Below are 23,585 nucleotides of genomic sequence, written 5' to 3'. Positions count from 1 at the left end.
TGTTTCATCTTGTTTCATCTTGTTTCATCTTGTTTCATTTCGTTTCATCTCGGCCCCATCTGCGCCCGTACATTGGCGTTTCATCTTGTTTCATCTTGTTTCATCTCGTTTCATCTCGTTTCATCTTGTTTCATCTGTTTCATCTGGGGGGAAGACGGGCCCGTCGCATCCTTTGAGCGAATGGACTACGCGTCCTGACAAGCGATCTACGCCGGCTGTGATGGCATGCTAATCTATATCAGCTCCTACATGTCGTCAATACTTTTTTGAAGCCCGGTTTGCGATTTTCGACACCGACTCCCTCCCCCCCCGTATGCTCTTCGTTTCCATGTTTCAGGGGCTTGTGGGAACTTTTGCGATGGTCCTATAATATAAGCGCCAATGCACTTGCCAGCACTGCAACCCCTGTATCTGCCTGTCTGGGCTAGTATGCAGTTGACCATTGGCATTGATTGCACGGCCAGCAGCACCTCGGTGTCAAGACATTGCAGATGCAGTGAACTGACGGTGGCCAAGAACTCGAAAGCCCTTCTCTGATAGACCCATAACCCATTGCTGAAGAGATCTTGTACTCCATCTCGCCCGACCTGGAGCGCCACTTTTTTGAAGGTCGGCTCCCTGACTAGTTCGAAGGTAGCACTTTCCAGGTAAGAGATGAGACCAAAGTCTAAACATTCTAGTGACCATGGAGTTAATTCATTGGCATTGCCCTGATCAAAACCCAAAAACGAAATCTGCTTGACATGTATTATGGTGCGCTAGCTCCACGGTGGTGCAGCCGCTTCAGAAAACATTGTTTGAGATTTGTCAGTTGTTCCCTATATTACTTGTGCATCACCAATTTGGATTGTTATCTTGAGAAAACGGACAACTGCTGGGAGATGCAACGCGCCCAGTTTCTTCACTTCCATCGTTGTCTGCCACGTAACTGCAAGGACATTGCTACAGGCCAACTAATTAGATTATTGCACCACTCGCCTCCGATTTCACATTCTCCGACTTTGAACAAAATTAGAATTTCCAACTTTGCCGGTATCAGCGGATGAAGTTGCTTGTCCCGTTGAAATGCCCGCTTCCTGCCGAACAGGACACTTGACGGACTCACGACTGCAGTCTGGAGCACACGAGGAGCACATCAGTCATCAGGGAAAGTGTAACGTGCTCCTCGTGTGCTCCGGATTTGGCAGTTGTGAGTCAGTCAAGTGTGAAGCACGGCAGGAAGCGTGTGTTCCACGCACGAACAAACAAACAACTTCATCAAGTTAAAGGGGAAGTTAAGGCAAAAATTAAAATTTCACCAGTTGTAGTCTTCGGGGTGCTGAGTCGAATGGTCGTGGTCCGAGGAAGCTGAGACGCTCCCTTCCTACTTGAATCCCAATCGAACTCGCGCACTTCCACCGAAACTGGGTGACTGCGCCCTACGAGATGGGGATTTGTATGCAAAATGTCACTAAAAGCGCCATTTCGTTCTTATAAAAGCACGGATGACCGCGATTGGCCCATATGTTGTAGTCTTTTGGACGCTGAGTCGACTGGTTTTGGTCCGAAAAGGCTGCGATGCAGCGTTCCTCCTTTATTCCCAATCGAACATGGTTGAACAAGTGGTCACGTGCTCCTGGGTGCCCAAATCACCTGGTCACCACGCCAGCAGGTGAGAACTTTCACACCAAGGTTCAACTCGAGTTCAACTCGAGTGACAGGACTGCACCCAAAAAAGGTCAAACAGGCTAGTAAGTTGTACCCTGCAGGCACCGTGACCAGGTGACTGGCGTACGCAGGAGCACGTGACCGCTTGTTCAACCATGTTCGATTGGGAATAAAGGCGGAACGCTGCATCGCAGCCTTTTCGGACCAAAACCAGTCGACTCAGCGTCCAAAAGACTACAACATATGGGCCAATCGCGGTCATCCGTGCTTTTATAAGAACGAAATGGCGCTTTTAGTGACATTTTGCATACAAATCCCCATCTAGTAGGGCGCAGTCACCCAGTTTCGGTGGAAGTGCGCGAGTTCGATTGGTATTCAAGTAGGAAGGGAGCGTCTCAGCTTCCTCGGACCACGACCATTCGACTCAGCACCCCGAAGACTACAACTGGTGAAATTTTAATTTTTGCCTTAACTTCCCCTTTAAAACTCTTCAGTGATTTCTTGCACACAGCCTTTGCTGAGATAGGAATTCCAACTTCTTTTCTGTGCGTACAATAAAACCTGTAATGGCGACCACTCGGATATGGCGACCACTCGGATATGGCGACCACTCGGATATGGCGACCACTCGGATATGGCGACCACTCGGATATGGCGACCACTCGGATATGGCGACCACTCGGATATGGCGACCACTCGGATATGGCGACCACTCGACCATGGCGACCACTTTTCCTTGTCGCGGACGCATTCACATTCAAAACACCTTGGATAAGGCGACCACTCGCTCAACGCGTCCGACGACCACCCACCCGCGACCGCGTTGCACAGTGCTAGTCATGTAAATGTACGCATTGCATGGTGCACCAGCAACCAGGCATGGTAGATCTACACATCAGTGCAGGAAGTGTAGATGTACATGTGCATGCATGGTGCATGTACGGCATTTGACAGGTCTGCGGACCCCAGGAACACTGGCCGTGCTAGAGTAGCATAGGTGTGATGCACTGATCAAAATGATGTATCACATGTGGATAAGGTCACGTGACCCACTGAACCTGGATAAGAAGACCACCTGGCCACGCCGACCACTTTTTCTCGTCCCTTGAGGGGTCGCCTTAGGCAGGTTTCACTGTACATGTGTGCGTGTGTGCATGCGTGCATGTAGATGGGTGCCAGTTTCTACTTTCTATGCACCAGCTGAAGAAAAATAGTGTGTTTAGTCTCGTTCCATTGCTAACTTGTGCAAGCTCAAGTCCTATTCTTTAAGCGCTCTATTTTCTTTGAAGAAAAATCGTATCTTCAAAGTGTTTGTTTCTGTGCTTTGGCGGTTTCGCTTGTGTCTGTTTAGACGTGTGCGGTATGTGCGTGCGGATGGGATTTTACACAGCTCGAAGGACAACAGAATGCTGTAGCGAGGAAGCAAGTGGCGCTCTGGGAGAAGAAAGCGGAGATGGCCAAAGACCCGTCACTTCCTCCGGTTAGTCTTTTCATATCGGTAGAAACGTATTCTCATTTCCGAAGACGAATGAAACAATCTACAAGCTAGGGACGCACAGGACGTAGGCCTTTGATGGCCCAGACACACAAACACTCGTATTTTATATGTGCACGTTCACCCTGAACCTTGAACATCCATCCACGATCAGGCTGGTAGCGGTGTCAGACGGGGCAGAAGCGGGATTGCCCACGCATGAACACACACACACACACATTTGCACCTGTACTGGCGCTTGCTCACGGCCGGAAACTGCTCACGTGTCTCCCCGTAGATTGGAGAGAGATTCTGAAGGGATCCTGGAAAGATGACTCAATTTGCCGTTTCTTTGGTTCCCTTTTGCGTCCCAATTTGCGTCGGTATCTGACAAGTCTTTCAAAGAGGAAGTCTACGGTACTTCAGGGTGAAAATAAAAACTCCGATAGTAGTCCACAGGCCAAGGTGCAAAAAAGTGACTATTCGCTCTTTTCGCTCCCGTTCAAGGGGGACAAAGGTTTGCCATGTGCAAATGATAGAGAATGCGTAGAGCTTTCAGGAACTGTGTGACTTGACCCAGAAACATGGGGCTTTGTTGACCAAATCGACGAAATACTTCTTGAAGAGTGTTACCATAGCAACCAAAGTGATAATTCCCAATTTAGGTATCTTGCAGATTAAATACTAACAGTGTTGCTTTGGAATGAAGTAGCCAAGGCCCAGACCTAGCTGTGTACAAATTTTCATGATGATCGGAGGTGTCTTACTACCTCAATAGCATTGCTTGGAATCGAACACAATAGCGTCAATACACGGAATGCAACATAAGTCACATTTGAGAAAATATTTACAAACAAGGAGCCTGCACAAAATAGGAAATGTTGACAAGTAGTCAAGCACACTAGAAGGATACTTTATGATTCCTAGCATGAAGGCGGAAAGTCTCAGCTGTGAAGGACGTCGTTGGCGGATGTTCATGCATGTCGATGACGATACTGGCAAGACCACTGGACAATACGGTCAAACCACGATTCAAGGACGCAAAGCAACATTCCACACAACTTGTGTGGCTCAAAGATGCGAAGATCAATAAAATGGGAAGCTACATGTATGCGAACAAGAATCATGCAAAACCGTATGCCTCAGTAAAATAGTACTGTACTTCAACTATGGCAATTTAGATTCGCCTATGCACATCTGTTTCTCGCTTCGCCCTTTCAAAAATTTAATAATAATAATAATGGACAATAAGCAGTGGGTAACAAGCAGCAGTTTTACACGACGATCGTTTCGCCGTATAGATAAGGACGGCTCATCAGGTGTGCAAGAATGGACTCAGATGGAGAGCCAAGGATAAATTTATAGTAAAGAAAAAAAGGACCACTAAACTACAAGTTGCGCTATAATGTCCACTAACACCAGCAGTTACTAAACAATCAGCTCATACGATAACATTGCACGACACTGACCGACTGTACTGACGTTCTACAACTAACTGGCTAAAAGCTCTGGCGCATCTTGGATGCGCACTCCAACAGCCTTCCAAGAGAATCCTGACATTCTACCCCAGCAATTTGCATACAGACGATATCATTCGTGTAAGGAGGCCCTGACTGTTGCAATTGTGTTATAATTGATAGCTGGATGAAAGATTTGGATAATGGGAAGGTTGTTGGCGTAGTGCTTGCTGATGTCAGGAAAGTGTTTGATAGCGTCAATCACCAGTTGCTGTCGAATAAGTTATTTGATTGTGGGATTGGTGACTCGGCTCTGGCATGGTTTAAAAGCTACCTGAGTGATCGAACGCAGCAGCTCATTGCACCAGAGGGCCTGCCACGCGTGCCATGCACGCAGGGTGTTCCGCAGGAGTCTGTTTTGGGGCCTGTCCTATTCAGCCTCTATGTCCGTGGTCTGCAGAACAATTCCACAGTTCTGCAGTTTGCGGATGATGTGAATATGTACGCAGCTGGTGACTCTGCTGAGGAAGTCATAGGAACGTTGAACGGAGATCTGCTCAAGCTGTCTGCCTACCTGAAAGGGAAGCGCATGACGCTGAACCCAGCAAAAACGAAGTTCCTTCTCCCTCACAGAGGCGCCAGGCGCGAACTGATGGTGGTGGTGGTGCGAAGGAGAGCTCTGTGCCAGAACTGTGCAGCTTAGAGAGCGTGTGTGGGCAGGCGTGTGTTTACCGCCATATTGCCAGGTGTGTCTTTACCACCATATTTCATCAACCATAAGTACAGCTGCAGTGGTGTCTTCAACTTCATTCTCCCGAGTTAAGCTCCGTATGAAGACATCCAAGAAGAAGTTTGCCTGATGAGTCCAGCGGGGACGAAACGTACGTCGCAATCGAGCAATGTCGTTGCTGTGTCATCTTCTATGTGCCATGCGCTACTTGATGTACCAGCCTGCCATGTCGGATACCGCTAACCATGCATCGACGAGGCGCCAGGCGCGAACTGATGGTGGTGGTGGTGCGAAGGAGAGCTCTGTGCCAGAACTGTGCAGCGTAGAGAGCGTGTTATTATTATTATTATTATTTTATTTATTTTACTAGGGTGTTTCCCACAGACCTATGGTCTTCTTACGGGAGCCCCTAGAAAGGTTAAGCATGAACGAACAAATGGGCGATAATCTGTACAAGAGCGAACAGTGGAAGGCAGCATATTCCACCGATCAGAACCTATGTAGCCAAGACGAGAAAAACCAGCTTTAGTGTGGGCAGAAGGCAAGGCCAGAGAAAAAGAGATTTGGGACCTAGTGACGGAAGTAGTATGTGCACTGGAGGAGCGGGTATGGAAAATTTCTTTTAGGAGGGAGCTACATGTGCCGCTATGGACAGAGCGAAATACAAGAATAAAAAGCTTCAAATTGACTCGGACAGAAATGTGAGAGAGATTGTATAGGCTAAGAATATGAGAGGCACTGGTAAAGTTATCGAAACCAAAAACTATTCTTAGACACCTGTTAAATAGCCGGACATACTTATCGAAATAGTAAGAACTGAGGGTGTGGACGTATGCGCTACTTGCATACTCCAATGACGACTGAATAACACTAAGGTAAAAGCTACGCCGTGCGTGGAATGGCAAGAGATGTCTTGACATGCGGTAGGCGCCGAGTTTCCTGTTGACAGACCCAATCAAACCGTCAATTTGTGGCCCAAAAGTCAGGTGCTCGTCAATGACAATGCCAAGATAGCGTGCGGACTGCGCTCGAAGAACATGGACGCCGTCAATGACGACACTGGCGGAACCAGGCACTGCTGTTGTCTTTCTGTGAAGGAGGAGGAACTTCGTCTTTGCTGGGTTCAGCGTCATGCGCTTCTCTTCCAGGTAGACAGACAGCTTGGCCAGATCTCCGTTCAAAGCTCCGATGACTTCCTCAGCAGAGTCACCAGCTGCATACATATTAACATCATCCGCAAACTGCAGAACTGTGGAACTGTTGACGCATGAGGGAAGACCACGGACATAGAGGCTGAATAGGATAGGTCCCAAAACAGACCCCTGCGGAACACCCTGCGTACATGGCACGCGTGGCAGGCCCTCTGGTGCAATGAGCTGCTGCGTTCGATCACTCAGGTAGCTTTTAAACCATGCCAGAGCCGAGTCACCAATCCCACAATCAAATAACTCATTCAACAGCAACTGGTGATTGACGCTGTCAAACGCTTTCCTGACATCAGCGAGCACTACGCCAACAACTTTCCCATTATCCAAATCTTTCATCCAACTATCAATTGCAACAGCCAGGGCCTCCTCACACGAGTGATATCGTCTGTATGCAAATTGCTGGGGTGGAATAATGTCGGGATTCTCTCTCAGAAGAAGGCTTAATTGGTTGTACACGTGCTTCTCGAGGACTTTGCTAGCGATCGGTAAAAGTGAAACAGGTCGGTAGTTTCGCGGTTCAGAGCGGTCCCCGCCCTTGAAAAGTGCTCTCACGGATGCATGCTTGAAAAGCGCAGGAAACTTACTCTCCTCAATAGATGCCCTGAGAAGAGCACACAGGGAACCTGCCATCACTTCATGACATTTCTTGAAAAGGATCGGAGGCAACCCGTCTGCTCCGGGAGCTTTATGTGCATTGAGATTACGAAGGATCTTTACAACGTCGGTGACCGTAGGCTGCGAGATAGCCAATATAGAAGTCTGGCGATGGGGACCAGATGGGCAGTGAAGGTGTGTCCGAATGGGGTCTGAAACAGTTTGTGCAAATGTGCGGGAGATACCAATGTGATCAGTCCCTCCTAAAGTGTCCTTGGTATGTCTGAGAAGACGTGTGTGGGCAGGCGTGTGTTTACCGCCATATTGCCAGGTGTGTCTTTACCACCATATTTCATCAACCATAAGTACAGCTGCAGTGGTGTCTTCAACTTCATTCTCTTGTAGTTTAGTGGTCCATTTTTTCTTGACTATAAATTTATACTTGGCTCTCCATCCGATCCATTATGCCAGTACTATTATAATCAGAGCCTTCATGCTGGGAAATCATAAATTATCAATCTAGAGTACTTGACTACAGTAAATATCGGATATAACGTGCCCCTTTGATTTTCGAAAATTTATCACTATATCCGGTGCATCACTATAGCCGATTTGCATGTTTGACCGACACATGGCACATGACTGCACATGAAATGATGCGTACACGCTGGAAAAAGCATGCTGAAAGTGCATGCATGCTCCGCGGACTGAGTACCGGTGCATGACACAGAGCAGTGCATGGCAGTGCAGTACGAGTACAGACTGTACAATCATGTACTAGTACTTCGATACATCATGTGGCATGGCTGCTTCTTCAGCGTGTTCTCCAAAAAAAAAAGCCTGAGCTGGATCCGTACTCGCGTACTCGGTGTCCAACGAGTTGCGTAGAGCCAGAAATAGACATGAGTGGCTGTGTACGTGAGTTGGCAACATCATCGTGAGAGGCAACACAGCCAGAAACGGACAAAAAGCGTCAGAAAGATACAGAAAAGGACAATACCAAACAAAGGGAGCGAGGGGTAGCGCAGCCAGAAAAGGACATGTGCATACAGAAACGGACAAGAGACAAAGGGAGCACATTGCGAGGGGTAGCACAGCCAGAAACGGACATGTGTGTGCAGGTAAAATAATGGGTTGGTGCAAAAAGAGATCATGAGTACGTCGAAAAAAACAATTGTTTTGTGATCATCACTCTTGATCATTATATGCGATATTTTCCTGTACATTTGATATGGTTTGCTTCCTGAAGTCCATCACAATAAGCGATATATCGGTATAGCCGATAATAGTGTATATAGTGATATTTTAGCTGTATTTTTTCTGATTTGATTTTGATTTTGACGTGTTCTATCACTATAACCGGTATATCATTATATCCGGTCACTTTATAAACGATACTTACTGTACTTGTCAACATTTCCTATTTTGTGCAGGCTCCTTGTTTGTAAATATTTTCTCAAATGTGACTTATGTTGCATTCCGTGTATTGACGCTATTGTGTTCGATTCCAAGCAATGCTATTGAGGTAGTAAGACACCTCCGATCATCATGAAAATTTGTACACAGCTAGGTCTGGGCCTTGGCTACTTCATCCCAAAGCAACACTGTTAGTATTTAATCTGCAAGATACCTAAATTGGGAATTATCACTTTGGTTGCTATGGTAACACTCTTCAAGAAGTATTTCGTCGATTTGGTCAACAAAGCCCATGTTTCTGGGTCAAGTCACACAGATCCTGAAAGCTCTACGCATTCTCTATCATTTGCACATGGCAAACCTTTGTCCCCCTTGAACGGGAGCGAAAAGTCACTTTTTGGCACCTTGGCTTGTGGACTATAGCTGTAGTCTTCTGGATGCTGAGTACAATGATATGAATCCCAGTACTGTAAACAGTGATATTATTGCGATAGTCTAATTTCTGCGAAATTCGCGACCGCGTGGAAATCGCGAAATTTAGACAGCGCGAAAAGGAGATCCATGAAAGATTTAGCAAGAATGCCACAGGTTTAGCCAGAATGCCATTCTGCAATCGCAAAATTAAAACCTCGCAAACCTGTCCGGATTCTGAAAACCCGAACTAAAAACGCCGCGAAAATTTCACGCTTTGACATTCTCCCTCTTCGACCGATTCGAAGTGATGCAGATTTATTCTTGGACTTGGGGCATGCAAAGGCAATTTTGTAGGATCTCTGCTGGCTAGCTCCTATGGATTCGGTTTGAAGAAGCTGTAATATATTGTTCCCTAATCGGATATAAAGGACTCGGATGGAGAGCCAAGAGTATATTTATGAGAAAGAAAAAAGGACCAAGGAACTACAAGTTCGCTATAATGTGCACTAACACCACCAGTTACTAACCAATCAGTTCAGCTCATCAGCTCATTACCGTCTGTCAGTGTCGTCCGATGTTAGCGCATGAGCTGATTGTTCGGTAACTGGTGATGTTAGCGTAACTTGTATTTCCCTGGTCCTTTTTCTTTTCTTTCTTACAATAGGATATACTCCAGTGCGAATGATGTTGCGACATCGCCGGTGATTAATGAAGAAAGTGTCTGCTCCGAATGCTGGAGCTCGCGCTTCCTGCCGACTGACTTGACACTTGACTGACTCACGACTGCGTGTGGAGCACACGAGAAGCACGTCGAACCTTTCACTTGGCAAACCTGAAAGAAAGCACCACTCCCTGCTCAAGACACAGTGTTTCGGGGAATTCACCCCTCAAGTCAGTTGGCAGGAAGCGCGAGCTCCGATGTTCGGAGCAGACACTTTCTTCAGGACATACTCCAGTTTTAATAAATACTGACATTCTACAACTAACTACCGTCGGTCAATGTCGTGCAATGTTTCAGGAAATCATTTTATTTTGAATGACCGCCGTCCATTGGGTGCGTTGCTAGTTGTCACCACAATTTGATCATCTGTAATTCTGTATTTGATTCAGTGCCGGCAAGACTGCAAGTCTGTCGTGTTTATTGCTCCCCATCAACCTGTTTCAATTTGATAGATTGTTCGGAATTAGGTTACTTTTAAACGAAAACCTGCTAAATCGTACGTTCCGTTCATTCTGGAACTTTAAAACCTAAATTGTGTGTTCCATTCGCTTTGAAAACCAGCTAAATACTGTGTTCCATTCGTTGTGTATATTCCAAATTCTTCTGTTCATCCATTTTCTGGTTTTATTTTTCAGGAGGTGAAGAAGTTCCTTGCTGACCGTGCGGACACGTTTTTGTGTATGCTTGGTGGAAGCAGAGATACACTTGCCGTGGCATCATCGTCGTCCGACACTATCGAGCCGGCTGTGGATCTGGCCGAGTTATGGATGCTGTGCTGCCAGCATGTCGGTGCTGGGCATTCGGATGTGATCCTGCGTGTTGCTCGGATGTGCGATGCTCTACGGAGCGAAGATGAGTTTGTTCGTTTTCTAAGTCACTTCTGTCAGGAGGAACAGTGTGGCGGTTCTGATCGGTGAGTAAAATTATAAAATATTGCTAGCACGCACACGCACACGCACACACACACCTGTCCTGTCCTGTTGAGCCACTGCCATGAAGGTTACGTGGGCGCCGGAGGGGCAGCTGAGAGAGAGGAGGAGCACACAGCCCCGTGACGATCCAGGTGATGCGGCAAGCGAAATCGGCGAGAGCAGGCGCAAACACATGTGAAACCCTGACGGTCCTGAACGGTCGGACGACTACAAGTCCGTGAGCAGCGATGACGGGCGCGGCCACGTGTAGACGCAAAGCAGCGGTCACAAGCCTGGCAGTGAGCGACGCAGCACAGCGGAGAAGCAGGCAGCGGCAGGGCACAGACACACACACACACTCACACACTTGTACTTGTACTTGTTGCTCACTGCCAAAACTGGTCACGTGGGTCTTCCCGGGAGAGGGGAGAGAGACTCAAAAGGAATCTTGGAAAGATGACTCAACTGGCTATTGAACCGCCCAACGGCCGACACCCCCTGAAATCCCCGAAACTCTGGGTGGACTTGAAAATGATCCCACTTATGGGCTCACCACACCTCAGTAAGTGGGTGAGGACAAGGTGCAGAAAAAGGATTGACGGCATCAGTGCACACACACACACACACACACACACACACACACACACACACACACACACACACACACACACACACACACACACATCTCTGCTATCCGGACCTCGAGGTTATGGGCACCCTGTAGGTGTATTTTAGTGAAAATAATTACTACTTTTTTGCCATATTACTACTTTTTGCCATATTACTACTTTTTTGCCATATTACTACTCTCTTGTCATATTACTACTCTCTTGTCATATTACTACTTTTTTGCCATATTACTACTTTTTGCCATATTACTACTCTCTTACCATATTACTACTCTCTTGCCATATTACTACTTTTTGCCATATTACTACTTTGAAAAGAATTCGGGTGGACACACCCATTCCCCCACTACTTTTTTGCCATATTACTACTCTTTTGCCATATTACTACTCTCTTGCCATATTACTACTTTTTTGCCATATTACTACTCTTTTGCCATATTACTACTCTCTTGCCATATTACTACTCCTTTCCCATTTTTTGTGGAAATAGTGATGTCACATGCCAGATCTCTGGCACTTCCACATCAAGACGTACATGTACATGTATGTGATGTAGAGTTCTGGACATTCACAAGTGCTTGAAGTGGTGGACTGTGCCTGGTCCCTGACCGCCTGGACAACAGAGATAGTAATGTGCTTTTATTCCCGTAGCTATGCAGAAGACGTTACTTGTGTGTGTGTGTGTGTGTGTGTGTGTGTGTGTGTGTGTGTGTGTGTGTGTGTGTGCATCGTTTGCACGGTGAGAAGCGCTATCGCCATCTCCAGGACTTGACTCGCCACGTCCCCTTTTGCTCGTGACTTGAACACTGTTGGTCCCATCGGGACCTGCTATCATCTCCGGATGGGCATATTGCATTGTATTGCGTATGTGCGTGTGTGCTTATCTGTGTAACTTTTGTGCGTGTGTTCACGTGCGTGCGTATATGTGTTTTATGCGTGTGTTCACGTGTGTGCGTGCGTGTGTTCTTGTGTATGTGCACTTGCAGAACATTGAAGGTTTCCATCATGTCACCTCTCATGGCAAGGAAAAGATGCCGGCAGTACCCGCGTCCATTGTGGTGCTTCTTGGTGCTCAAGCATGTCTTTATCATCAAGAAGAAGGGCATAGATGTTAGCAATCAAATTCGTGATTTGCCAGCTATCGATTCGAGCCTAGCGAGCTGGATTGCTCTTGCAGTTTCTCCTCCTGCCTGTGTCCCGGCCATACAACCTGCTCCTGCCCGCGTCCCTGCCATACAACCTGGTCCTGCCCACGCCGGGACGGCCATACAACCTGCTCCTGCCCGCGCCGGGACGGCCATACAACCTGCTGCTGCCTGTGTCTCGGCCACACTGCCTGCTGCTGCCCGTGCCGGGATGGCCATACTGCCTGTTGTACCAGGCATGGATTTGCCACCAGCTAGCAGGGGTACATGAGCTACTGCCGGCAGTTCGACCGCGATCCCGTGTGCCATCGGCGCAGCTTTTTCCCCGTGACAAATGCTGTTCTCAACATACCCATGAGCTAGACCTGGCATTCAGTATGGCTTACCATTGAAGTGAGTGATTGTGGGAAAGATATTGGGTGAATCCCATGCTATTACGCACCAAAGGAAGGAATTAGTACTGTTTTTCGAGACTGGGACCGAGACAATTATCATCACACTTCTCTACTTGTTTTGGCTGCCACGTATGCGGCAGTGCTTCTTTAGACAGCACACCCACTAGAGACTGCACAGCTGTTACTGCATATCTATCTATTATAATGTACGTGTGTATGTGTGTGTGTGTGTGTGTGTGTGTGTGTGTGTGTGTGTGTGTGTGTGTGTGTGTGTGTGTGTGTGTGCGTGTGTGTGCGTGTGTGTGCGCGCGTGCGTGTGTGTGTGTGTGTGTATGTGTGTGTGTGTGCGTGCGCCCGCACGTGTGTATTTGCGTACTTCTTTGAAGTATGTGAGAGAGACATTAGATGGTCTACCATGAAATGATTATATTTCACCATAATTATAGGCCTTTTTGGTATTTTTCTTGTCCTCTTGCCGCAAAGTGCTGTTTTCCTGTTCTTCCTGCCCACTTCTTCCTACCCACTTCTTCCTACCCACTTCTTCGGAAAGTTCCTAGTAGACTTTAGGACGTAGCGTTAGATGTGTTCTCATCACTGACTCCTGTCGTTAGTATCGTCAGATTTGACTTTCTTTTATTCCCATAGCTATGCAAAATACGTTACCTTAGTAGCATCTGGCGCTAGCCACGGTGCACAGCGCTCTATTTCGTATGTCTCTGTGTGTGTTTGTGTGTGTGTGTGTGTGTGTCGTACCTTGTACGTCCGTCATCACACGCAACAGGGCACAAAGGCTGGCGCAGGCAGGGCGCCAGGCCTGCCGCACGCGTCCAACCGTGACACGTGACTTAGCACCAGCTCGACTAGCTAGATCAGCAAATATAAGCATGCATGATAAACGAGCATAGCGAAGGTTGCTGAGTTTGCTCTCTCGTCGCTTTTCGTCTTTACCCCCCTCCCCCCCCCCCCCCCCTCTCTCCCTTTCCTGCCCCCACCAGTGCAGTATCCTGGTTCTTGTACCACATAGTGCTTCATACTGCCTTCGCCCTCCTAACACTAGCTTACCAGTATGGGGCTATGGCTGGTATACCCGCTAGAGAAGAACAAAACAAAACTGAACAGTATCAAACTTGGAAAGAAAGGACCAAAGATTTATATGAAATCTTAACAGTTGTAAACCTTTGGTCCTTTCGTTTTAGTTTTAATCCTTGGCTCTCCATCCGAGTTTAACCTGAACACGATATGTTCGCTTTCCTCCTACGGTAGCTTGAACCGGTTTTGAATTTGTCTTTTTAAGAAACGGTTTCACAACTTATGTCACGTCACGTACACCAGGGGCGTCAGAACCGGTGCGACAGGTGCGGCCAAAGCCACACCAATACTTCCATCTCGTGCCTTGTGAAGCAATGAAATAATAATTATGATGGGCTATTTCGGACCAATTTCCCTAATATTTTCCCAGGGGAGGATCCCTGGACCCTGTACCTATTCATGGCTGCACCAATGTTGAACGACTTCTGACACCCCAGTGCACTGCGCAGTGCCGTCTCGTATGGATTGTGTTTCCACTGATCTCCCGTTCACAGACAGTGTGGTATGTCAAGTGGATTCTTGATATTGAAATGCACGACAGAGTCAAGGAATTCAAAAGTATTGACTACAAAATATTCATTTGTCAAGGGTATTTAAAACGGAAAAAGTCTGGGGATAATTCATAAAAGGGTTGAATTATAATGCCAAAATTGCTGTATGTTTGCGCTGGGAAACAACATCAATGTCATCAAGAAGGAATTATTCTTGAATTGCTGCCACCATGGCATTGCTGTAGTGCAATTAAAACTATCAAGTCGCGGTTGTTTAAAAATATTCATCATTTGAGGGAACTTGGGGGCAAGTTCGGCAGGAAGCGTGTGTTCCACGCAGGAATAACCTACTTCATCATTTGAGGGAATAATAATAATAATAATAATAATACTGCATCTGTCAACAGACAGAGACAGACGAGATCGGGGTCAAACTGCCGGCAATAGATCACATACCCCTGCTAGCTGGTGGCATACCCATGCCTGATGCAGCAGGTAGCAAGGCCGGGACTCTGGCAGGAGCAGGCAGTGTGACCTGGACGCTGGCAGGAGCAGGCAGTGTGGTCTGGACGCTGGCAGGAGCAGGCAGTGCAGCCGGGACTCTGGCAGGAGCAGGCAGTGCGGCCGGGACTCTGGCAGGAGCAGGCAGTGTGGCCGGGACTCTGGCAGGAGCAGGCAGTGCGGCCGGGACTATGGCAGGAGCAGGCAGTGTGGCCGGGACTCTGGCAGGAGCAGGCAGTGTGGCCGGGACTCTGGCAGGAGCAGGCAGTGTGGCCGGGACTCTGGCAGGAGCAGGCAGTGTGGCCGGGACGCTGGCAGGAGCAGGCAGTGTGGCCGGGACTCTGGCAGGAGGAGAAACCACATGAGCAATCCGGCTCGCTAGGCTCGAGTCGATAGCTGGCAAATCACCGCATTGATTGCTAACATCTATGCCCTTCTTCTTGATGATAAAGAAGTGCTTGAGCAGCAAGAAGCACCACAATGGACGCGGGTACTGCTGGCATCTGTTTTTTGCCACAAGAGGTGACATGATGGAAACCTTCAATGTCCTGCAAGTGCACATACACACATACACACACGCACACACGCATACACGCACACACGCACACACACACGTGAACACATGCACACACGCATACACGCACACACCAACAAACACACCATTGACCATTACTGCTTTACGCCCGTCACGGGAGGCGATGATAGCGATGCTACAGCAGAAGCCATAGCACCTTGTGCTGGGATTGCATCATTCAACAGCTTGCAAGGCTGAAGAACTGAACACCACTATTCAGCCTAGTCTACACCACACAGCTATGAAGTGGCTTTTTCTGGCCAGTGAATCCCTACTTTTTGGTCTTTCTTCCTTTTCTTTCCCGCGCACACATCACACCACATACTCTGGCATGCACTGGCTGTTGGTAACCACCCAGGAGAATAAAAGAAAAAGTCATAAGGAGTTTGAGAAAGAGAAGAAAGACGTGCGTGACCATAATCATCGGGAATCGAACCCGCAACCTATCGATTGGAAATCGCTGCACATACCACAGCACCATATGGGACACACGCACACGCACACACACGCACACCTTGACCTTTGACGCCCATCGCCGGAGGCGATGATAGCAATGCTACGGCAGAAGCCATAGCAACTTGTGCTGGGATTACACCATTCAACAGCTTGCAAGGCTGAAGAATTGACCGTCACTATTCAGCCTGGTCTACACCATACAGCTATTTGGGGTGACATTTTCTGGCCAGTGAATCCCTATTTTTGGTCTTTTCATTTTTTTTTCTTTTTTCCCCGCACACACATCACACCACATACTCCGGCATGCACTGGCTGTTGGTAACCACCCAGGAGAATGAAAGAAAAGTCAGGAAGAGTCTGAGAAAGAGAAGAAAGACACGCACACACACACACACACACACACACACACACACACACACACACACACACACACACACACACGCACGCACACACACACATACCATGTACCATGTATACGCCCGTCGCAAGAGAAGCACGCAAATCTGCAAATGCACTGGATGTGCACCCACAGATTTTCTCTTTATAGCAACGATAGCGGATCTGATTCTGATTGAAACAGATCAAGACAAGCGCCAGATAACTGTCTAATCCACACAACTGGCGAAGCCATGTGAATCGACCCCCCAATGCACACCTGGTCTACACCACACGGAGTACATCGGAATAGGACGGCCAAGACAGTTACCTATGCACACCCTACACTTGCTGGGGTTACCAGAATAGACAGCACGCTGCTTTGATAAAAGCAGACACTAGATGCACTGGTACCGTGAAGTGAAATTGGAGTTATTTTACCAACCAGCCTCGGCAACTGGGTACTGGGAACCCAGGGCCAACAGACGTACCAACAACCTCAGCCATGAAAGCTATATAGTAACGACACACTGGATTGTGGAGCCGAAACTAGTCCAACTTCCACACACACACACACACACACACACACATACACGCACACACACACACGCACATGCACACACACACACACACACACACACACACACACACACACACACACACACACACACCATGTACCATGTACCATGTATACGCCCGTCGCAAGAGAAGCACGCAAAGCTGCAAATGCACTGGATGTGCACCCACAGATTTTCTCTTATAGCAACGATAGCGAACAAGATCTGAAGGAGACAGATCAAGACTTGCGCCAGATAACTGGCTAATCCACACAACTGGCAAAGCCATGTGAATCGACCACCAATGCACACCTGGTCTACACCACACGGAGTACATCGGCATAAACCGGCCAAGACAGTTACCTATGCACACCCTACACTTGCTGGGGTAACCAGTACACACACACACACACACACACACACACACACACACACACACACACACACACACAAACACACACACACACACACACACACACACGCACACACACACACACCTTGACCTTGATCTTGCCCATTGCGTACGCAATGATAGCGAATGTCGGAAAGTTCAAGTGAGAACACGAGCGCAGAACTTGGCATGTCGTTTCAGGTCTCCTGGTCGACAAAATGGGCGTCCACAGACACATAGAAGAGGATCAGGAGCGGGCCAGCGCGGTGGAGTGCTACTCGCAACTCGTCTCCAGCCGGGACGATCTTGGCAACTCTCAAGCCAGGTGGTCACGCCGAGGTCCGCCAGGTCAGTCGACACCACATCTCTCCACTTCTTCTTCGGGCCGTGACAAGCACGGGGGGCAGGCAGCTCACCGAACAGCAATTGCTTCGGTGCGCGCGAGTCGTCCATCTTGCCGACGTGACCCAGCCAACGAAGCCGGTGGCGACGGATGATGCTGGTGATGTCAGGGTCAACACCGAATGTAGCCGCTAATGTGGCCGTTGAGATCCGATCATCCCACTGTTGACGACGGCCGATACCCACGATGGACCGAACACACTGATGGTGAAACGTGTTAAGGCCACCCTTTGTTAATTCATTGTTTAACGTCCTTTTTTTCGTGAAAAGGTACGCGGGAGGGCGAAAAAAAAACAAAAGCCCATTCCAAAAACTGGAAACCCCAATCAAACATTTTGACCAGTAAAGCATGTGATATATACAATATTTCTGGGTCTAACGGCACTTGCAGGCATAGAACAACACTCTTTGATGGTACATTGGAGCACATGCCTGATGAATCCAACAAAACAGGTACATAGCATGGAGTTAGCATGTCATGAATTCATTACATCTGGATTTTTACTAGGACACACACCGTACGATATTTAAAAGCCAACAAAAAAAGAAAAAGAACACAAGACAAAGGCATGCCAGGGAGGCAAGATTATAAGTTTAAGGTCATGACCGGCACACTGTGAAACTACACAATCATGTATTTACAACTTCGCATATTATTGGTACTACTACTTTCTTGTTTTTTTTTCCGGTCGGAGGCAAAAAGGTACGCGGGCGCGGACGTTAAACAACGAAAAAAGAAAGGGTGGCCTAAGCTTCTGGAGGTGGCCTGCCTTGGTGGTCCACGTCTCCGCACCATACAAGAGGGTCGTGAGGACGACAGCACACACACACACACGCACGCACGCACGCACGCACACACACACACACACACACTACTACTATGTACAACTACCACAAAATGGCCACGTCGGTCCCAGAAGCGGGAGACAACAGCGAGAAAGGAAAAGAAACAAGGAGAGTAATTGAGGTGAAAGGGGACCGTTCTACACACAGCTAGTGTTTCTGTCTTCGGTGGCGGGTGAGGTCCTGCGGGCGGGAGAATCGTTCACTACATAGGCTGCATTGAATGGGCAGATTAGTCCTCTGGTCCTTTCGCAGTCGTTTGCCTCGAGTACAATTGTGGCGGTTAAAACCAGCCTGACTCTTCATGCAGCGATCACAGGTCGAGCAATGGTGCCGGCAGCAGTCCAAATTCAGGCTGCATCTCGTTGAAACAGCTGGTATTTCGTCCGATGTCTGACGCTCCACACAACGATGAACTGCAAAACCGCCAGCGCTTTGAAACCAGCGGTCACAAACTCCACAGTGACGGGCCCCAGGTTGCTGGGCAACAGGTAAGGACCGTACAGCTGAGCACTTGTGACGGTGAATCCCACGAGCAGTGAATGATCGGTTGCAAACCTTGCAGGTGACTTTGTTGTTGTTGCACTCCACGAGATCATCCGGAGTCTTTGCAATTGCCTCGCGCCATGCTGGGCGATCCTGGGCCAAAGTGAGCCAATTCACTATGCCACCGAAACGAAGATCACGCGCGACGAGGTCTTTCCATCGCAGTCGTGGCCCACAGGCTGGGCGTGGATCTGAGAAGAAGCTAAACAGTATCAGCTTCGGAAGCCGGTTATCTGGCATTCTGGCGACATGCCCAAGCCACTGCAGACGGCGGTGTCTGACGGTATCAGATGGCAGTGCCATATCACCCCAGCGTCTTCGCAGCTCCTGGTTGTTGACATGCTGCAGCTGTTGATCGAGCCGGGACACACCCAGAATGAACCTGAGAGAGCGGTGGTGGAAGTTGTTGATGGCAACCTCACACACACACCCACACCCCCCCCCCCCCCCCCCCGCCCGCCCGCACGCACGCACGCACACACACCGTTATCGCTAGATGTCTGTGCGGAGATGCTCATACAGATGGGTGGCCAGGTAGCCATCGTTAAACTTTCTGCACGCTATCATGCCAAAATTACAAAAACGTTAAACTTTTTGGTCGGCAGACTTTCCGGTTTTACAGTATTCACAAGCAGCGTAGCTTGTGTTGGAGGGTATATGTAGAGGTGAGAACAGACACCCTCCTGATGAAACAAGCGTGGCTAGTGTGGTATCTGTTCTTTGGAAGTCATTATTTATTGACTTTGCACGTGCTGCGTACAGTGCGTGCATGCATAGTTTCTGTGCTTGCTCTTTGGTTGTCGTTCTTCTTCTTGTTTCGTTCTGAAAGTGATTACCATGAATGTCCTCTGTTGAGTATCATGTATTGTGTGAACCATAATATTTTGGCGACGAAGTCAAGTGTTTTGTCTAGGATGCTAGGATGGATTCTGTAGCGATGAAGTCCTGGACTCCATTTTCTCTCGAACCGGCGGAATCTATTGGCCTCCGTTGGGAGAGATGGGTTGCCAGATTTGATAATTATTTGATAGCAGCTAAAGTCACTGAGGACGCCCGCCAGAAGGCTCAGCTCCTGCATGTCGGAGGAGAGGATGTCTTTGACCTGTATTTGACTTTAGACGATAGCCAGACTGGAACGTACAAGGAGCTAAAAGATGCCTTGCTGGCCCACTTTATGCCGAAGCGCAACGTGGAGTATGAAATTTATTTGTTCAGGCGAGAGAAGCAAGCAGCAGCTGAATCGATCGACAGCTATGTTTCTAGGCTACGTAGGCTGGCCAAGCACTGCAGTTTCTCCAATGTCGACTCTGAGATTAAATCTCAAGTCGTACAGCACTGCGTCCTCTCGAAAGTGAGAGAGAAGGCCTTTATGGAGAGCAGTATTGCCCTGATGGATTTATTGACATACGCGCGCTCTGTCGAGGCGACGCTGTCATCCGTGGCGGCGATGGCAGGCATCAGCAGCTCTACCAGCGCCAATTTCAGCAAGGAATCGACAATGCACAAAGTGGAGCATTCGTCCTCCAGTCGGAAACCAAGGCCAACGTATGCCAGCAGCAAGTCAGCTGCAAGCTCCAGCGCCAGTGGCACTCACAGTAAATCCCGTCGCTGTGGTGGCTGTGGTGGTGCCTGGCATGCAAACCGAGAGCAGTGCCCAGCATGGGGCAAGTCCTGCCGTAAGTGCAATAAAAACAATCATTTCGCCAGTGTCTGTCGTTCGTCAGTGAATCGTGTTTCTGGTGAACAGTCTGCCAGTACCAGTAGTATGAAAATTAGCAGCAGTACAGTTGCACCGTCTGATGAGTACTCGTTGTTTCATACATCGGCTGGAGCGTCAGATGTTCCAGACACTCCTACCGCCGCAAGTGCACACGCTGATCCGTATATGTGTACCTTGCACATTGACAACGTTCCAACCGTATTCGAAATTGACACGGGTGCCGCCGTAACTATCATCAATGATACTGAGTACCGCCGTCTGTCGTCTAAGTCTAAGATTGAACTGGAGACTGACAATCTCTTGAAGCTGCGTACGTACAATGGCAAGATTCTGCCAGTCCAAGGTCGGTTTGTGGCGCGTGTGACACATGGATCGCGTCAGTCTGCCGAAGTTCCCATTCACGTGGTGAAAGGTGGTAGCCCCAACCTGCTTGGTCGTGATTGTCTGGAGCTACTACGCCTGAACTGGAACTTTGTGTTCAACGTCACTCGAGACCACAACGTTCTTTCCGAGTATCCGTCTTTGTTCAAGCCTGGTATAGGCACATAGCAGAATGGCAAGGTCCGATTGTCAGTAGTGCAGAACGCCAAGCCTCGATTTATCCGAGCCCGTTCAGTGCCGTACGCGTTACAGTCTGCTGTGGAAGCCGAGCTGACGCGTCTGGAGGAATCCAGAATCTTCAGTCTAGTGGAATTCTCGGCCTGGGCAGCACCTATCGTCCCAGTCATGAAGAGAAACGGCAACATTCTTATTTGTGGCGACTACAAGTGTACCGTAAACCAGTCCGCTAAAGTCAATCAGTACCCGCTACCCAACAATCAGTACCCGCTACCCAACAATCAGTACCCGCTACCCAACATCGAGGATCTGTACCAGAAGCTGTCAAACGGAAAGTTCTTCTTGAAGCTGGATCTCCAGGATGCATATCAGCAGCTTTTACTGGATGACGAGTCCAAGCTGCTCACGACTATCAACACGTCCAAGGGGACTGTATGTATACAATCGCCTGCCGTTTGGTGTATCTGCCGCACCAGCAATATTTCAGCCCACCATGGAACAGATATTAGCTGGTCTACCGTTTGTGGTCGTGTACCTTGACGACATCGTGGTCTCAGGTAGCACTCAAGAAGAGCATGACAAGAACCTCCGTGTAGTGCTTGATCGTTTGGCCTGTGCTGGTCTGAAGCTGAATCGTGACAAATGTCTTGTCGCGGCCAAGTCCATAGTGTTCCTCGGACATGTCATTGACGCCACGGGCATTCGTCCTTCAACCGAGAAGATCCAGGATCTGCTCGCAGCTCCCCGTCCACGCAATGTGTCTGAGCTGAGAAGTTTTCTGGGTCTGATTAACTATTACCATAGCTTTGTCAAGAACCTCAGCTCCATTCTTGCGCCGTTGTACGAGTTACTGTCTGCCAAGACTCGGCAGTGGTCCCAACGGCAGCAGAAAGCGTTTGACAACGGCAAGTCGCTGCTGTCGTCTGAACCGGTTCGAACACACTACAATCCGTCACTTCCGATCGTAGTGTCTTGCGATGCTTCACCCTATGGTGTCGGTGCTGTATTGTCGCACTCCATGCCGGATGGTACTGAGCGTCCCGTCGCATTTGCATCCCGAACCCTGTCATCAGCAGAGAAGAATTATTCTCAACTGGACCGTGAAGGACTCGCTCTCGTGTACGCAGTCAAACGGTTTCACAAGTACATCTATGGTCGCTCATTCGCCTTACAGACCGACCATAAGCCGCTGCTTGGGTTGTTCGCTCCTGACAAACCAACACCACCCCTATCTAGCGGCCGTCTACAACGCTGGTCATTGTTGCTGTCGAGCTATGAGTACAGTTTACAGTACAAGCCGGGTCAAGCCAACGGCAATGCAGATGGATTGAGCCGACTGCCTCGTCCTGCTGATGGCCCTGAGCTCGAGCCTCCAACACCTGCTGAAGTTGTACTGTCCATTGACGTACTCAATTCCTCGCCTGTGACAGCAGCAAAAGTATCCAAGTGGACAAGCCGAGATCCGGTTCTGTCATTAGTCCACAAGTTTGTTGTGGAAGGTTGGCCGCAGAACGTACCGGACGACCTGCAAAATTACTGGCGTCGACTCGATGAGTTTTCCGTCCAAGCCGAATGTGTTCTGGTTGGCTCACGTGTCGTCATTCCCGCTCCTGGCAGAGAGGCGTTACTGCAGCAGCTGCACCATGGACACCCAGGCATCACGAAGATGAAAGCGCTGGCCCGCAGCTATTTCTGGTGGCCATCCCTCGACACAGAGATCGAACACAGAGTCCGAAGCTGTTCATCATGTCAGGAGGCTCAGAAGTCGCCCAACCCCAGCTCTGTTCATCCGTGGGAATGGCCAAGTCGGCCATGGTCTCGCGTCCACATGGATTACGTTGGCCCTATTGATGGCAAGATGCTCTTGATCCTGGTAGATAGCCACAGCAGGTACATTGAAGCACATGTCACCTCTGGAGCGACATCGGCTATTACCATCCGAAACTTCACCAGTCATTCGCTAGTCTTGGACTGCCGTCATGTCTTGTGACAGACAACGGTCCTGCTTTCAGCAGCTCTGGATTCGCTGCCTATTGCCAGTCCAATGGTATCAAGCATACCCGTGTTTCACCATACCATCCTGCCAGTAGTGGTCTTGCTGAGAGAGCTGTGCAGACAGTCAAGAGCGGCAATCGCAAGCTCGCCTTTGGTGACTTAGAGTCACGGCTGCACAAGTTCCTGTTTATGTATCGTCGTACGCCGCATTCGACGACGGGCCAGACACCCTTCCAGCTCCTGTGGTCTCAGCGGAAGCCTCGCTCTTGCCTTGACCTCGTGTTTCCTGATATCGGTGCACATGTAGAATCCAAGCAAGCCAGCATGTGCGGTGGTCGTTCGCCAT

At 48.8% G+C, this 23,585-nt stretch overlaps 2 protein-coding genes across 4 annotated transcripts in view; one reads left to right on the top strand and one right to left on the bottom strand.

The window, feature by feature from the left end:
• Window positions 1–309: 309 nt before the first annotated feature.
• LOC135825789 (uncharacterized) lies at window positions 310–13,445 on the top strand. 3 transcript variants are annotated; one of them, XM_065338413.1, is made up of 5 exons: window positions 310–647; window positions 3,038–3,127; window positions 10,297–10,574; window positions 12,188–12,441; window positions 12,475–13,445. In XM_065338413.1, the coding sequence occupies exons 2-5, from the start codon at window positions 3,101–3,103 to the stop codon at window positions 12,615–12,617; spliced, it is 702 nt and encodes a 233-aa protein (XP_065194485.1). In that variant the 5' UTR covers window positions 310–647; window positions 3,038–3,100; the 3' UTR covers window positions 12,618–13,445. The 3 variants fall into 3 exon arrangements, with proteins under 3 accessions (XP_065194485.1, XP_065194483.1, XP_065194484.1); XM_065338411.1 differs by having other exon boundaries at window positions 315–647; window positions 12,188–13,445; XM_065338412.1 differs by having other exon boundaries at window positions 315–647; window positions 2,999–3,127; window positions 12,188–13,445.
• A 1,789-nt stretch (window positions 13,446–15,234) lies between these two features.
• LOC135826250 (uncharacterized) overlaps window positions 15,235–23,585 on the bottom strand; it is an 85,006-nt gene continuing 76,655 nt past the window's right edge. The window contains exon 16 of the mRNA XM_065338879.1: window positions 15,235–15,370. Coding sequence (XP_065194951.1) covers window positions 15,363–15,370 — 8 coding nt within the window. The 3' untranslated portion in view covers window positions 15,235–15,362. The remainder of the gene's footprint in view (window positions 15,371–23,585) is intronic.

The sequence above is a fragment of the Sycon ciliatum genome, chromosome 10 (genome assembly GCF_964019385.1).
Source record: "Sycon ciliatum chromosome 10, ocSycCili1.1, whole genome shotgun sequence".
Taxonomy (NCBI): domain Eukaryota; kingdom Metazoa; phylum Porifera; class Calcarea; order Leucosolenida; family Sycettidae; genus Sycon; species Sycon ciliatum.
This window is presented reverse-complemented; position numbering and strand designations above follow the sequence as displayed.

Bases quoted from the DNA above. Each gene is read 5' to 3' on its own strand.
- LOC135825789 (XM_065338411.1), top strand. From the start codon at position 3,101: ATGGCCAAAGACCCGTCACTTCCTCCG. The intron at 3,128-10,296 runs GTTAGTCTTTTC...TTTATTTTTCAG, and splicing joins AAGACCCGTCACTTCCTCCG to GAGGTGAAGAAGTTCCTTGC. The intron at 10,575-12,187 runs GTGAGTAAAATT...GTGCACTTGCAG, and splicing joins CAGTGTGGCGGTTCTGATCG to AACATTGAAGGTTTCCATCA.